Here is a 12,947-nt window from a genome sequence, read left to right as displayed (position 1 = left end):
TTTGCTCATTGGTCATGCATTTGGCCAGACATGCCGTTTCAACTGTCAATGACACACTGACTGCTCTTGGCCCTCTGTGGGGTCCATCTCCTTAGACGGACTGCCCAGACTGCGCTTTGCCACTCCGAGAATGTGGTCCTCTGAATAACCTAACCGTATATTACAACAGTGCTCTGAGTTTACAATCGGTCCATTTTGTGTCGGAGTGCACCCTGCAGCTTGGAGTGACCACTTACAAACACACATACAGTGTGCTTCATCTATCCAGAACCTAAACATTGTGATATTTATGTTACTAATTATTCACATTATTTTAAAATTACACTTCTCTATTACACAAAACTAAAATCATTTCAATGTGAATTAATGGTCATTTAGATCAATATTGTGCAAATTACAAATGTGATGACAATAATGTTGGTATTTTACATGTATGTTAATAGGAGGCCCTTGATTGGATGGCACAGTGTATCCAATAATTATTTAGGTGGCTGCTATGTTGCGACATTGATTACAAGAGACAGGTTTCAGTATGAGGTTTTGGCATATGTTTTTAGGTTTAGGATGACTCCTGCCTCATTGCCTCCAGAGCTGCTTATGTACTGTGTTCCAGGCAGCAATGCCTCATGTATTATGGTACAGTTAGGTTTCTGGACAGATTTTGCCCTCTACTTGGTGTTTGTTTCAGGCATGCTGGTTACCATTTTAGGGAACTCTCTTGTCATTGTGTCAATATGCCATTTCAAACAGTTGCATAGTCCTACCAATGTGCTCATTCTATCTCTTGCTCTGGCTGATCTACTAGTGGGTGTTATTGTGATGCCCTTCAGTGCCACCCGGACTGTTCATGGCTGCTGGTTCTATGGTGATACATTCTGTCAACTGCATCTCAGTTTTGAGGTGTTTCTCACAACTCTTTCTATCTTTCACCTAATTTGCATTGCTGTAGACAGACATCAAGCAATATGCAATCCTCTGCATTATTCTAGAAAAATCACAATATCAGTGGCAATGATTATGGTATGTGCCTGCTGGGCACTGGCTGCTGTCTATGCTTATGGAGTAATTTATTCAAAGGCTAACGTGGCAGGGTTAGAAGATATAACAGAATCATTTTGCCTTGGTGGTTGTTTTGTTTACTTTAGCGCACTTTGGGGAATGTTGAGCAGTGCTTTGTGCTTTTTCTTTCCCTGCACTGTAATGGTTTGTCTTTACACTAAAATATTTATTGTGGCTAAACAGCATGTAAGAAAGATTGGAGACATGAACAATATTTCAAATGACAAAGGAAGAGGTGGGTTGGTTAAACAGTCTGAGGGCAAGGCTGCAAAGACTCTCAGTATTGTGCTCGGTGTATTCATCTTTTGTTGGATGCCCTTTTTTATGCAATTCATCATTGATCCCCTCACTGGCTTCCGCATTGATTCTTTCCTCTTGGAAGCATTATACTGGTTGAGTTACTTCAATTCAGCCTGTAACCCCATTATTTATGCCTTGTTTTATCCCTCCTTCAAAAAATGTTTTCATTGCATAATCACTCTGAAAATATTCACCTCAAATTCTTCAACTATGAATTTATCTGTTAAATGACACATCTACACTCAAAAAACTAACTGTTTAACATTTTCAAATAGGATATCTTTTAGACAAGGTGTTAGGCATGCATTTGCATCAGTGGCAGAAAGGCCTTTGTTTTGCACTTGTCATCAATAACTATTTGCATTTTTTGAAACAAATCACTGTTTGTCCTCCTGTGTGATTGTTTTATACACTATTTTTCACATAAAGCTTTTTCAGTGCTTGAATTTAAAAAACAACTTAATATACAACAACAACTTGTACACTCAATTCCTAATTACATTAAAATAATGCACCATGATTAATTTACACTTGTACCAATTCATACATTAATACTGTTACAGTAAATGTAGGGCTGTTTTGAAATGTGAGCATTACAAAATCATGTATTTTGCTTTGTTTTCAGTCTTTGTCTACAGACAGCACCTATTGACTTTTGGGAGGTTATGTACGAAGCTGGAGTTCTTCCCAGAAGCTCAAAGAAACACATTTCTACTCCACAAACATTACAAACAGAATAAATGTGAAGGAAAATGTGGTTTTATATCAGTTTCTTGTCAAATAATTTTTTCAATAGACAACATATGTCTATTTTGAGCTTCATTCAGGTTTACACTTAGTTTGTCCACTGAGATAGCTGATGCTGTCATGTATATGCATATGTCGATTTTTGGCTTCAAGCCCTCGTCTGAGCATAGGAGCTGCTATTTATCAAGGATACCTTAAGTACGTAAGTGCTATGATTTAAGTGCTAGGGGTAAGAACATACAAGTGCATATACGTTTTTTTGTTTTTGTTTTTTTGGGGTGGGGCGGTGGGGGGGGAGAAATTAAACAGATATGGCTATTATATCTTTCAAGTAAGTGGTGATTAAAAGGATCACAAGAAAAAAGCTGGAAAACAATGGAAATCATATGGAACTGACTTCAAACTGTTATCAAACTGTTATTTGTCAGAATCAGATGAGGATGATAATGCGAGTCATTGGCTCTGGATACTTGAATCTGTCCAGAAATCTCACAGGAGCCAGGGGAAGACCCAGCCCACCCCCACATAAAACTGAAAGAAAGAATACAGTCACAAGAGGAGTATAGACCTGCCTCAATAACCATAAAGTAACCAGGATGGGTACATGGGTGTGTGACGTGACATGGCAATTTTGCTGTCTTCAGTGTCAAACATGTATAAATATAAAATATATTTGTCAAAAACCCTCTCAATATTGTGCAGAAGAGTATGCTTTATGTGAACATACTCAACATTAAAACAGTTCATCACTTATTTTTTCAGAATTGTCAACCAAACACAACAAAACTCATGTGGTGTGACTGTCCGACACTCGTTTCTCAAAGTAAGAACTTGAATAAAGCTAAGAAAAATAAATGCAAAAATTCTCAAAACAATACAGAAAAATAATACAGATGTCTATTTGTGAGCCTATTCTTTTCAAAGTCCAAGCATAATGTTTTGAGTCAGTTCTGATCAAAAAGATTTTGTCCCACAAATCAAAATCACATGGTGTGACACTATTTTGGGATATTTCAACGGGCAACTGTTTTGACATCCTTGGGAATGAGAGGTCCTTCTTCAGCAAGGTTGTTCAATACTATCAATACCAGACAATGACAGGTTTCTGAGGTCAGTTATCATTTTTATGTGTTCAATAAATCAGATTTTGTTGGCACTCTGACAAAAGTCCCACTTCCAGATGTCTTTTGGTGTGACACATTTTTCATAGAAATGCAAAAGAAATTTTATTTTTTTTGTCATAATTACATGTAAATCTATGTTGCTTTGTTATAGCTAGCATCTTGTTAGCATGTTAATGTGTAGCTACAAGACTCAAGGTTGTGCTAAGTGCAGAAAACATACTATGGTGTGACACTTTATCATATGGTGTGACCTGTCTGCCTGTCACGCCATATGATTTTGACTGTCACACCATATGATACAAATTGTAATTTCCTGCAGATATAACAATAAATAACAAAGTCTAATGTATGTTTTGTCCTTTTAAACATTTGTTTGCATCCATCATCACATAAAAGCTGTAATTATCCACAATAGATTGTGTTTAGTTTAGTTTAGTTTTATTCGGTGATACAGATTTCTAGTTTATCAGACAGACACAGCAGACCCTTTCACAGAAACCTTAGAATGCTGTTTAAGTCTAAACAATGTTTTGTCTTCGTCTTAAACCATACAGTCCCTTTTCTTTTGTCAGCTTGAGGCAAATAATGACACCCTGCGAGGAGAGAGGAGTTGCTGAGGCAAAGAAAAGAAAAGTAAACGACAACGGTCTGTTTCCATTCGCTGACCAATAGGAAGGTCTGAGGGAGGTATTTAGAGGGTGCTTTCATTGTTGATTCAAAAGGCCTTGGGGCAGATTTCTTGAAGCCTGGCAATACATGATATCTAAAATATCATTGGACTAGAACACTGTAGGCAGTGCAACTAAGAGGAACGCAGTTGTGAAATGCAGAGAATCTCATCTCATCTCAACCCTAATTAATATTTCCTGCCATATGAGTGATCAGTACTCACCAATAGGTAGGTTCATACATGTTTTGCATTGACACATGGCGACATGATCATATGGTGTGACACTATATCATGTGGTGTGACATTCCAAATTGTGAAAATAACATACTTTTATTAATGATAAAATGTGAAAATGTTCATGGAATACATAGAAAATAGTTTGAGCAAGAGTCACAAATATTTTTATAATTTTATAGCAAGGTTTGTCACAATAAATAGAAAATACGTTGAAAGACTGACGCCATAGGTCTCACATTGAGCAATGATTTAGAAAATAATACACAAATTTAATTAATTTTCACAAAACTATAATGGATCACAGTTTAGTTATGATAAAGGACTTTGATAAAGTGAGTAACTTAAGAAAGGTATAATCCATTTTCATTTTATATACAATTATTTTCATGTCACACCATATGACGATTTTAGGCACTAATGCAACATTTTGTCACATAACTTCTGATTCCAATTGAGAATCTAAAAACAACATATGTTTCTATACAGATGAGAGTTAATGGAACAAAAGTCAATCATTTTTATGCCTGTTTTTGAAGTTTTTGAAAAAACACTTTTTTCTGGTGTATATGTCACTGACCCACATGCCTATACCTGTAGCCTCTAAGTTTGTATCTCGCCAGGTCATCAGGATAGTTTTCTGAAGCCTGCTAATATCCAGCCAGTCAGAAACTTTCCCAAGAATGAAATCCTATCTTATATCAGTTACGAATGACATCTAGGATTTTTGGTGTTCCAGAAACATGTTTCCAAACTGCTTTAAGGAATATACCATCCTATGTTATTGGGGGATAAGAAATTAGTTACTACAAAACCATCCTCATTTGAGAATATCTAAAGTTAAGATCCATATAACTGCCACTGACTGTTGTTGGGTCTGTATGACGACAACGAAGATAATAACCAACATGTACACTGAAATAATGGGAACATTTCTCAAACTTTAACTATGAGAGTAGCTAACTCTGTTGTTAGCCTTTTGAGGAAGCCAACACTGAGGTTAGCATGTTAACTTTCAAATCAATAGACCATGTAAAATTGGTACACAGGATTTTTATTTTCTGCAATGATAAGCAAAATTAGCTGAATATGTCTGCTTAGTATAGTGGAATGTTGGGTTAGGTAAGCTATCTAATGTTAACATTTCAACAAAATAACTTCCAATCCCTCCAATCTAAATCTAGAAACACAAAATGACCTCTGTAATTCATATCCAAGCATGTGTGTTGAGTTACTTTACTTCATTCGCCTATCAGTCATGCATTTGGCTAGACATGCCATTTCAGCTGTCCATGACACACTGACTGGTGGTCCTCTAAATAAGCTAACCGAATATTACAACAATGCTCTGAGTTTACGAACGGTCCAGTTTGTGTCGGCGTGCAACCTGCTGCTCAGATTGACTTTTTACAAACGCACCTACAGTGTGCGGTGTGCTTCATCTATCCAGAACTTAAACATTCTGATATTTATATTAGTAATTATTCACAACTTTTAAAATTATACTTCTCTATTACACAAAACTAAAATCATTTCCATGTGAAACGATTAATGGTCATTTAGATCAATATTGTGCAATTACAAATATGATCACATAATAATGTTGCTTGGACTATTTTACATGTATGTTAATAGGAGGCCTTTGATTGGATGGCACAGTGTATCCAATAATTATTTGGGTGGCTTCTATGTTGTGACATTGATTACAAGAGAGAGGTTTCAGTATGGTTCTCCCAAGTTCCTCTCTCTGTTGGGTTCTGTTGGGTTATCTCTGAGGTTTTGGCATATGTCTTTGAGTTTAGGATGCCTCATGCCTCATTGCCTCCAGAGCTGCTTATGTACTGTGTTCCAGGCAGCAATGCCTCATGTGTTATGATACGGTTAGGTTTCTGGACAGATTTTGCCCTCTATTTGGTGTTTCTTTTAGGCATGCTGGTTACCATTTTAGGGAACTTTCTTGTCATTGTGTCAATATGCCATTTCAAACAGTTGCATAGTCCTACCAATGTGTTCATTTTATCTCTTGCTCTGGCTGATCTACTAGTGGGTGTTATTGTGATGCCCTTCAGTGCCACCCGGACTATTCATGGCTGCTGGTTCTATGGCGATACGTTCTGTCAACTGCATGTCAGTTTTGAGTGGTTTCTCACCACTCTGTCTGTCTTCCACCTAAGTTGCATTGCTGTCGACAGACATCAAGCAGTATGCAATCCTCTGCATTATTCTAGAAAAATCACAATGTCAGTGGCTGTGATTATGGTATGTGTCAGCTGGGCACTGGCTGCTGTCTATGCTTATGGAGTACTTTATTCAAAGGCCCATGAGGCAGGGTTAGAAGATTTATTGGAATCAATAAAGTGCCTTGGCAGTTGTTTTGTTTTATATAACCCACTTGTGGGAATCTTGGGCAGTGCTATCTACTTCTTCTTTCCCTGCACTGTAATGGTTTGTCTTTACACTCAAATATTTATTGTGGCTAAACAGCATGTAAGAAAGATTGGAGATAAGAACAATTGTTCAAATGTCAGAGGAAGAGGTGGGTTGTTTAAAAAGTCTGAATGCAAGGCTGCAAAGACTCTCAGTATTGTGCTTGGTGTATTCATTTTTTGTTGGATGCCATGGTTTTTGCAATCAATAATTGTTCCTCTCAATGGCTTCAGAATACCTGGTCTGCTCTCTGAAGTAATAGCTTGGTTGTGTTACTTCAATTCAGCATGTAACCCCATTATTTATGCCTTGTTTTATCCCTCTTTCAAAAAATGTTTTCATTGCATAATCACTCTAAAAGTATTCAGCTCAAATTCTTCAACTATGAATTTATCTGATAAATGACATATCTACACTCAAAAAATTAACTGTTTAACATCTTCAAATAATATATTTTTGAAACAAGGTGTAAGGCATGCATTTGTATAGGCTGCAGAGAGGCCTTTGTTTTGCAGTTGTCATCAATCATAACAAACCACTGTCTTCATTATGATATGAAATGTATATTTTGTCTAACAACATGCTTTATTACTGGGCCATCATGTTTGTCTTTCTGTGTGAGTGTTTACACACTATTTTTGATGTAAAGCTTTTCAATACTTGCATTTAAAAAACAACTTGCAATAATAACTTCTAAACTCAATTTCTAATCATATTAAGATAATTCCCCTTGATCAATTTACACTTGTAAAAATGCATGTATTAATGCTGTTACAGGGTATGTAGAACCTTGTTGAAATGTAAGCCTTACTGCATCACGTGTTTTGCATTTTTTTCGGTCGTTGTCTACAGAGAGCACCTTTTGACTTCTTGGAGGTCATGTATGAAGCTGTAGTTCTTCCCAGAAGCCTTTGGAAACACATTTTTACTACAGCAAACATTACAAATGGAACTAAAATGAAGGAAAACATGGACTTACATTTGTTTCTTGCCAGTCTTTTTTTTGAAAAGACAACACACTATATATCCATTTAGTCACCTCATATTTTGAGTAATTTAAATACCATGCACTTATATGTCAGTCTAATAATTATACTGTGTCTTAAAGAAAATTAAAATCTTAAATACATCAACCAAACAGAATTCTTTAAGGTTTGTTTCATCAAATCCAGCAATTCTCTTGTTGCCTGTTCACCTGTTCCATCCTTTCAAAAGTAAGCTTTTCTGGACATTTATGCTGATTTCCATCACAGATCCACACAACCCTACATTGGGAAAACATGCCTTAAGCTGAATCCACTCTGCCAAGAAAATTTTCCCATTCACAGATATTTTTCTCTTTGTGACTGTTTTGAAGTGACTACACAGATGCTTGATTTCATCATCTCCATAAGCTACAAGCTCTGCTTTCTCCCATGGCGACTCTTTGAGGTCAGAGACCCTAGCAGCTCTCAGATCTTCTCCTGCACTATTATAGTTTGTATTTACACTCAAATATCTATTGTGGCTAAACAGCATGTAAGAAAAATTGGAGATGTGAACAAATGATCAACTGACAAAGGAAGAGGTTAATTCAACCTTAAACCCAATTATTTATGCCTTGTTTTATCCCTCCTCCAAAAAATGTTTTCAATTCATAATCACTGTGAAAATATTTAGCTCAACTTCTTGCACTATGAATTTATCTGTTAAATGACATACTCAAACATGACTATGATATGTTCAAATATTGTTTTTGAAACAAGGTCTTGTTCATGCATTTGCACCAGCAATAAAAAAGGTCTTAGTTCTGTTGCTGTCATCAATAATTACATGTTCAATTTTCTTTGGAAACCTCTTTTGTGCAACTAATTTCAGAAATTTCAGTTGAATTTGTATCGTCAATTTCAAATTGTACTGAAATCAATGCCTCTTCAACACTTTCCCCTGTAGCGATGCACAAATATTGCTGGGCTATATTTAAATATTATGCCTTACTCTGTTGTGTGTTTTGCCTCGCCTTGTTTGGTCTCAGTTTATGTCTAGAAACAGCACCCGTTCACTTTAGTAGGTTACAGTACATACTGATTTAGGTTTATCTTGACTACTGCTGTGAAGGAAGCTGTAATTCCTTATATGGCATCAAAAAATTTCTACTTGAGAATCTTTACAAACTGACAGAACATGAAAGCAAACATGGATTGGAATGGTTTGAAAATACTTGCATATTGGAAGCTGTAGCATGCTCATTTTTGCGATTACGTCATTAAACCACATTGTGCCCAGACAGAAGTAGAGATTCAGTATGTCTTTGAGTGTCTTTGAGATTAACTCATAATTTTATTCACAACCTTGTGTTGATCAAATATCAAACCGTTTGTTTGTGCTTATAAAGAATAGTCACATGTTAAGTGGATGATTATTTTTATGACATAAATTTACATTATGGAAATAAACACTTAAATATGGCAAATATCTGCCAACTTCTTCTTAAAACAAAATGTAGGTCTTAGAAATTGTTGTTAAAGACACCTGGGGCCTCATTACGGAAACTTCCTGAGAATGAAATCCTATCTTATCTCAGTTAAGGATAACATCTAGGATTTTGCTGTTCCATATCCAAGCATGTGTGTTGAGTTGCTTTACTTCATTTGCCCATCAGTCATACATTTGGCTAGACATGCCATTTCAGCTGTCCATGACACACTGACTGCTCTTGGCCCTCTGCGGGTCCATCTCCTTAGACGGACTGCCGAGACTGTGCTTTGCCAATCCGAGAATGTGGTCCTCTGAATAACCTAACCGTATATTACAACAGTGCTCTGAGTTTACAATGGGTCCAGTTTGTGTCGGAGTACAACCTGCTGCTCAGATTGACTTTTTACAAACACACCTACAGTGTGCGGTGTGCTTCATCTATCCAGAACTTAAACATTCTGATATTTATGTTAGTAACTATTCACACCTTTTAAAATTATACTTCTCTATTACACAAAACTAAGATCATTTCCATGTGAAACTATTAATGGTCATTTAGATCAATATTGTGCAAATTACAAATATGATGACATAATAATGTTGCTTGGACTATTTTACATGTATGTTAATAGGAGGCCTTTGATTGGATGGCATAGAGTATCCAATAATTATTTAGGTGGCTTCTATGTTGTGACATCGAAGAGAGAGGTTTCAGTATGTTTCTACCAAGGTCCTCTCTCTGTTGGGTTCTGTTGGGTTATCTCTGAGGTTTTGGCATATGTCTTTGGGTTTAGGATGACTCATGCCTCATTGCCTCCAGAGCTGCTTATGTACTGTGTTCCAGGCAGCAATGCCTCATGTATTGCAGTACGGAAAGGTTTTTGGACAGATTTTGTCCTCTATTTGGTGTTTGTTTCAGGCATGCTGGTTACCATTTTAGGGAACTCTCTTGTCATTGTGTCAATATGTCATTTCAAACAGTTGCATAGTCCTACCAATGTGCTCATTTTATCTCTTGCTCTGGTTGATCTACTAGTGGCTGTTATTGTGATGCCCTTCAGTGCCACACGGGCTGTTCATGGCTGCTGGTTCTATGGTGATACGTTCTGTCAACTGCATCTCAGTTTTGAGGTGTTTCTCACAGCTCTTTCTATCTTCCACCTAATTTGCATTGCTTTCGACAGACATCAAGCAATATGCAATCCTCTGCATTATTCTAGAAAAATCACAATATCAGTGGCAATGATTATGGTATGTGCCTGCTGGGCAATGGCTGCTGTCTATGCTTATGGAGTAATTTATTCAAAGGCCAACGTGGCAGGGTTAGAAGATATAACAGAATCATTTTGCCTTGGTGGTTGTTTTGTTTACTTTAGCGCACTTTGGGGAATGTTGAGCAGTGCTTTGTGTTTTTTCTTTCCCTGCACTGTAATGGTTTGTCTTTACACTCAAATATTTATTGTGGCTAAACACCATGCAAGAAAGATTGGCGATAAGAACAATAGTTCAAATGACAGAGGGAGAGGTGGGTTGGTTAAGCACTCTGAGGGCAAGGCTGCAAAGACTCTCAGTATTGTGCTTGGTGTATTCATCTTTTGTTGGATGCCCTTTTTTATGCAATTCATCATTGATCCCCTCACTGGTTTCCGCATTGATCCTTACCTCTTAGAAGCATTATACTGGTTGAGTTACTTCAATTCAGCCTGTAACCCCATTATTTATGCCTTGTTTTATCCCTCCTTCAAAAAATGTTTCCATTGCATAATCACTCTGAAAATATTCAGCTCAAATTCTTCAAATATGAATATAACTGTTAAATAACGAATCTACACCGACAACATGCATTTTTTAATGATTTCGAATAAGCCATTTTTTAAATTAGGTGAAAGACAAGTGTTTGCATCAGCAAATAAAAGTCTTTTCTTTGCAGTTGTCATAAAACAATACATGTTTTTTCTTCACAAACCACTATAACACAATAATCTGAGTTGCAATATTAATGATGTATGCAAGATGCGTTATTACTGGGCCATTATGTTTGCCTCTCTATGTGATTGTTTTACACACTACATTTCATGGAAAAATGTTCAGTATTCGAATTTGAAAAACACCTGGCAATAATAAGGCATATAGTCGACTCCCAATTATGTTAAAATAATGCCCCTTAAGATAAGCTGAGTTACTGGCTCGGTTACTTGAATCTCTTTTATTAACAACTTATTCACGTACATTCACAGCTGCTGTCTGGATGGTTTATTGTGAGAAACCTACGATTTATTAATTTATCACCAACATTTACAAAATAAGATTTCTCCAAATTAGGCAAATACCAGCTAAGGTGATTTTTTTTACAATCTGGCAACCCGATCCTTCTTCTTAATAATAGAGTATGACACATCTACACTCAAAAAATTAACTGTTTAACATTATCAAATAGGATATTTTTAGACAAGGTGTTAGGCATGCATTTGCATCAGTGGCAGAAAGGCCTTGGTTTGCACTTGTCATCAATAAACAATAATTAAATTAAAGACACCACTGTCTTCATTAGGATATCAATGCTACATGTTGTCTAACAACAAGTTTAAATATTGGGACATCATGTTTGTCCTCCTGTGTGATTGTTTTATACGCTGTTTTTCAAATAAAGCTTTTTCAGTACTTGAATTTAAAAAACACCTTTATATACAATAACAAGTTGTATACTCAATTCCTAATTATATTAAAATAATGCACCATGATAAATTTACACTTGTACCAATTCATACATTAATACTGTTAGAGTAAATGTAGGGCTTTTTTGAAAAATGAGCATTACAAAATGATGTATTTTGCTTTGTTTTCAGTCTTTGTCTACAGACAGGACATATTAACTTGAGGTTATGTATGAAGCTGTAGTTCTATTCCAGAAGCTCAAAGAAACACATTTCTACTCCAGAAACATGACAAACAGAATAAATGTGAAGGAAAACGTGGATTTATATCAGTTTCTTGTCAAACATTTTTTTCAATAGACAACATATGTCTATTGTAGGCTTCATTCACTGATTTCAACTTAGTTTGTCCACTGAGATAGCTGATACTGTCATGTATATGTCCAGTTTCGACCTCATTTACTAGTTTAGGCTTTTTTGACCACTGCAGTAACCCAAGCTGTCATTTTTTGCCAGAAGCCACCAGATTTGTGCTTTAATCAAATAAAAATTTGAAACTTCATGTGTCAGTTAAGCCTGCCTCACATACACATGCTCTACCCCCTGGAACGTGTTACTATTTTTGCCTCCTCAAATAAAACAGATATGGCTGTTATATATTTCAAGTAAGTGATGATTAAAAGGATCACAAGATGTCAAACAAGGAAAAGGCTGGAAAACAATGGAAATCATGAGGAACTGACTTCAAAAAGTTATTAGGAGAATCGGATGAGGATGATAATACTCCATAAATCTCTGAGACTCACACAGGAACCAGGGGAAGACCCATCCCACCCCCAGATGAAACTGAAATGCAGAAAGAATACATTCCCAAGAGGAGTACAGACGTGCCTCAATCACCCAGTAACCAGCCGGGGTCCATGTCTAGTCCTGTAGCCTCTAAGGTTGTATCTTGCCAGGTCATCAGGCTACTTTCCTGCAGTCAGCTGATATCCAGCCAGTTTATCACACTATTGCATTCAGAAAATCCAAAGGTGAGGGAATTCCTACTCAGATGTTAACATATGAGTCTTCAGGTTAACCCTCTAACAGCCAAAATGCAGTTAGTACAGTCAGGGCCGATGGGTTAGCATATAGACCCTGGAATTAAGCTTGTCTTAGTTCAGTAGAAGAGAAAAGCCTGAATTCAGAGGGTGTATGGATGTATTTTTCTTTTGTTTATCATATTAAATAAGTGTAAGAATATTTACTTATTGACATTTTGTAAGTTATGTT

At 36.4% G+C, this 12,947-nt stretch overlaps 3 protein-coding genes across 3 annotated transcripts; all 3 read left to right on the top strand.

Annotated features, from left to right (window-relative positions):
* The first annotated feature begins 564 nt into the window (after positions 1-564).
* On the top strand, positions 565-1,590 carry LOC141004012 (trace amine-associated receptor 13c-like). Its single transcript, XM_073475514.1, has one exon. It carries the CDS (start codon positions 565-567, stop codon positions 1,588-1,590), a length of 1,026 nt encoding a protein of 341 aa, XP_073331615.1.
* Positions 1,591-5,937: 4,347 nt separating this feature from the next.
* On the top strand, positions 5,938-6,966 carry LOC141004011 (trace amine-associated receptor 13c-like). The gene has a single exon (XM_073475513.1). It carries the CDS (start codon positions 5,938-5,940, stop codon positions 6,964-6,966), a length of 1,029 nt encoding a protein of 342 aa, XP_073331614.1.
* Positions 6,967-9,813: 2,847 nt separating this feature from the next.
* LOC141004010 (trace amine-associated receptor 13c-like) lies at positions 9,814-10,839 on the top strand. The gene has a single exon (XM_073475512.1). The coding sequence runs from the start codon at positions 9,814-9,816 to the stop codon at positions 10,837-10,839; it is 1,026 nt and encodes a 341-aa protein (XP_073331613.1).
* The last annotated feature ends 2,108 nt before the right edge of the window (positions 10,840-12,947 follow it).

Source organism: Pagrus major, chromosome 10 (assembly GCF_040436345.1).
Source record: "Pagrus major chromosome 10, Pma_NU_1.0".
In the NCBI taxonomy this organism is placed as follows: domain Eukaryota; kingdom Metazoa; phylum Chordata; class Actinopteri; order Spariformes; family Sparidae; genus Pagrus; species Pagrus major.
The sequence above is the reverse complement of the archived record's forward strand: the minus strand, read 5'-3'. Positions and strand labels throughout refer to the sequence as shown.

What these genes read in the sequence shown, in the direction of transcription:
- LOC141004012 (XM_073475514.1), top strand. Translation starts at nt 565, where the DNA reads ATGACTCCTGCCTCATTGCCTCCAGAGCTGCTTATGTACTGTGTTCCA.
- LOC141004011 (XM_073475513.1), top strand. Translation starts at nt 5,938, where the DNA reads ATGCCTCATGCCTCATTGCCTCCAGAGCTGCTTATGTACTGTGTTCCA.
- LOC141004010 (XM_073475512.1), top strand. Translation starts at nt 9,814, where the DNA reads ATGACTCATGCCTCATTGCCTCCAGAGCTGCTTATGTACTGTGTTCCA.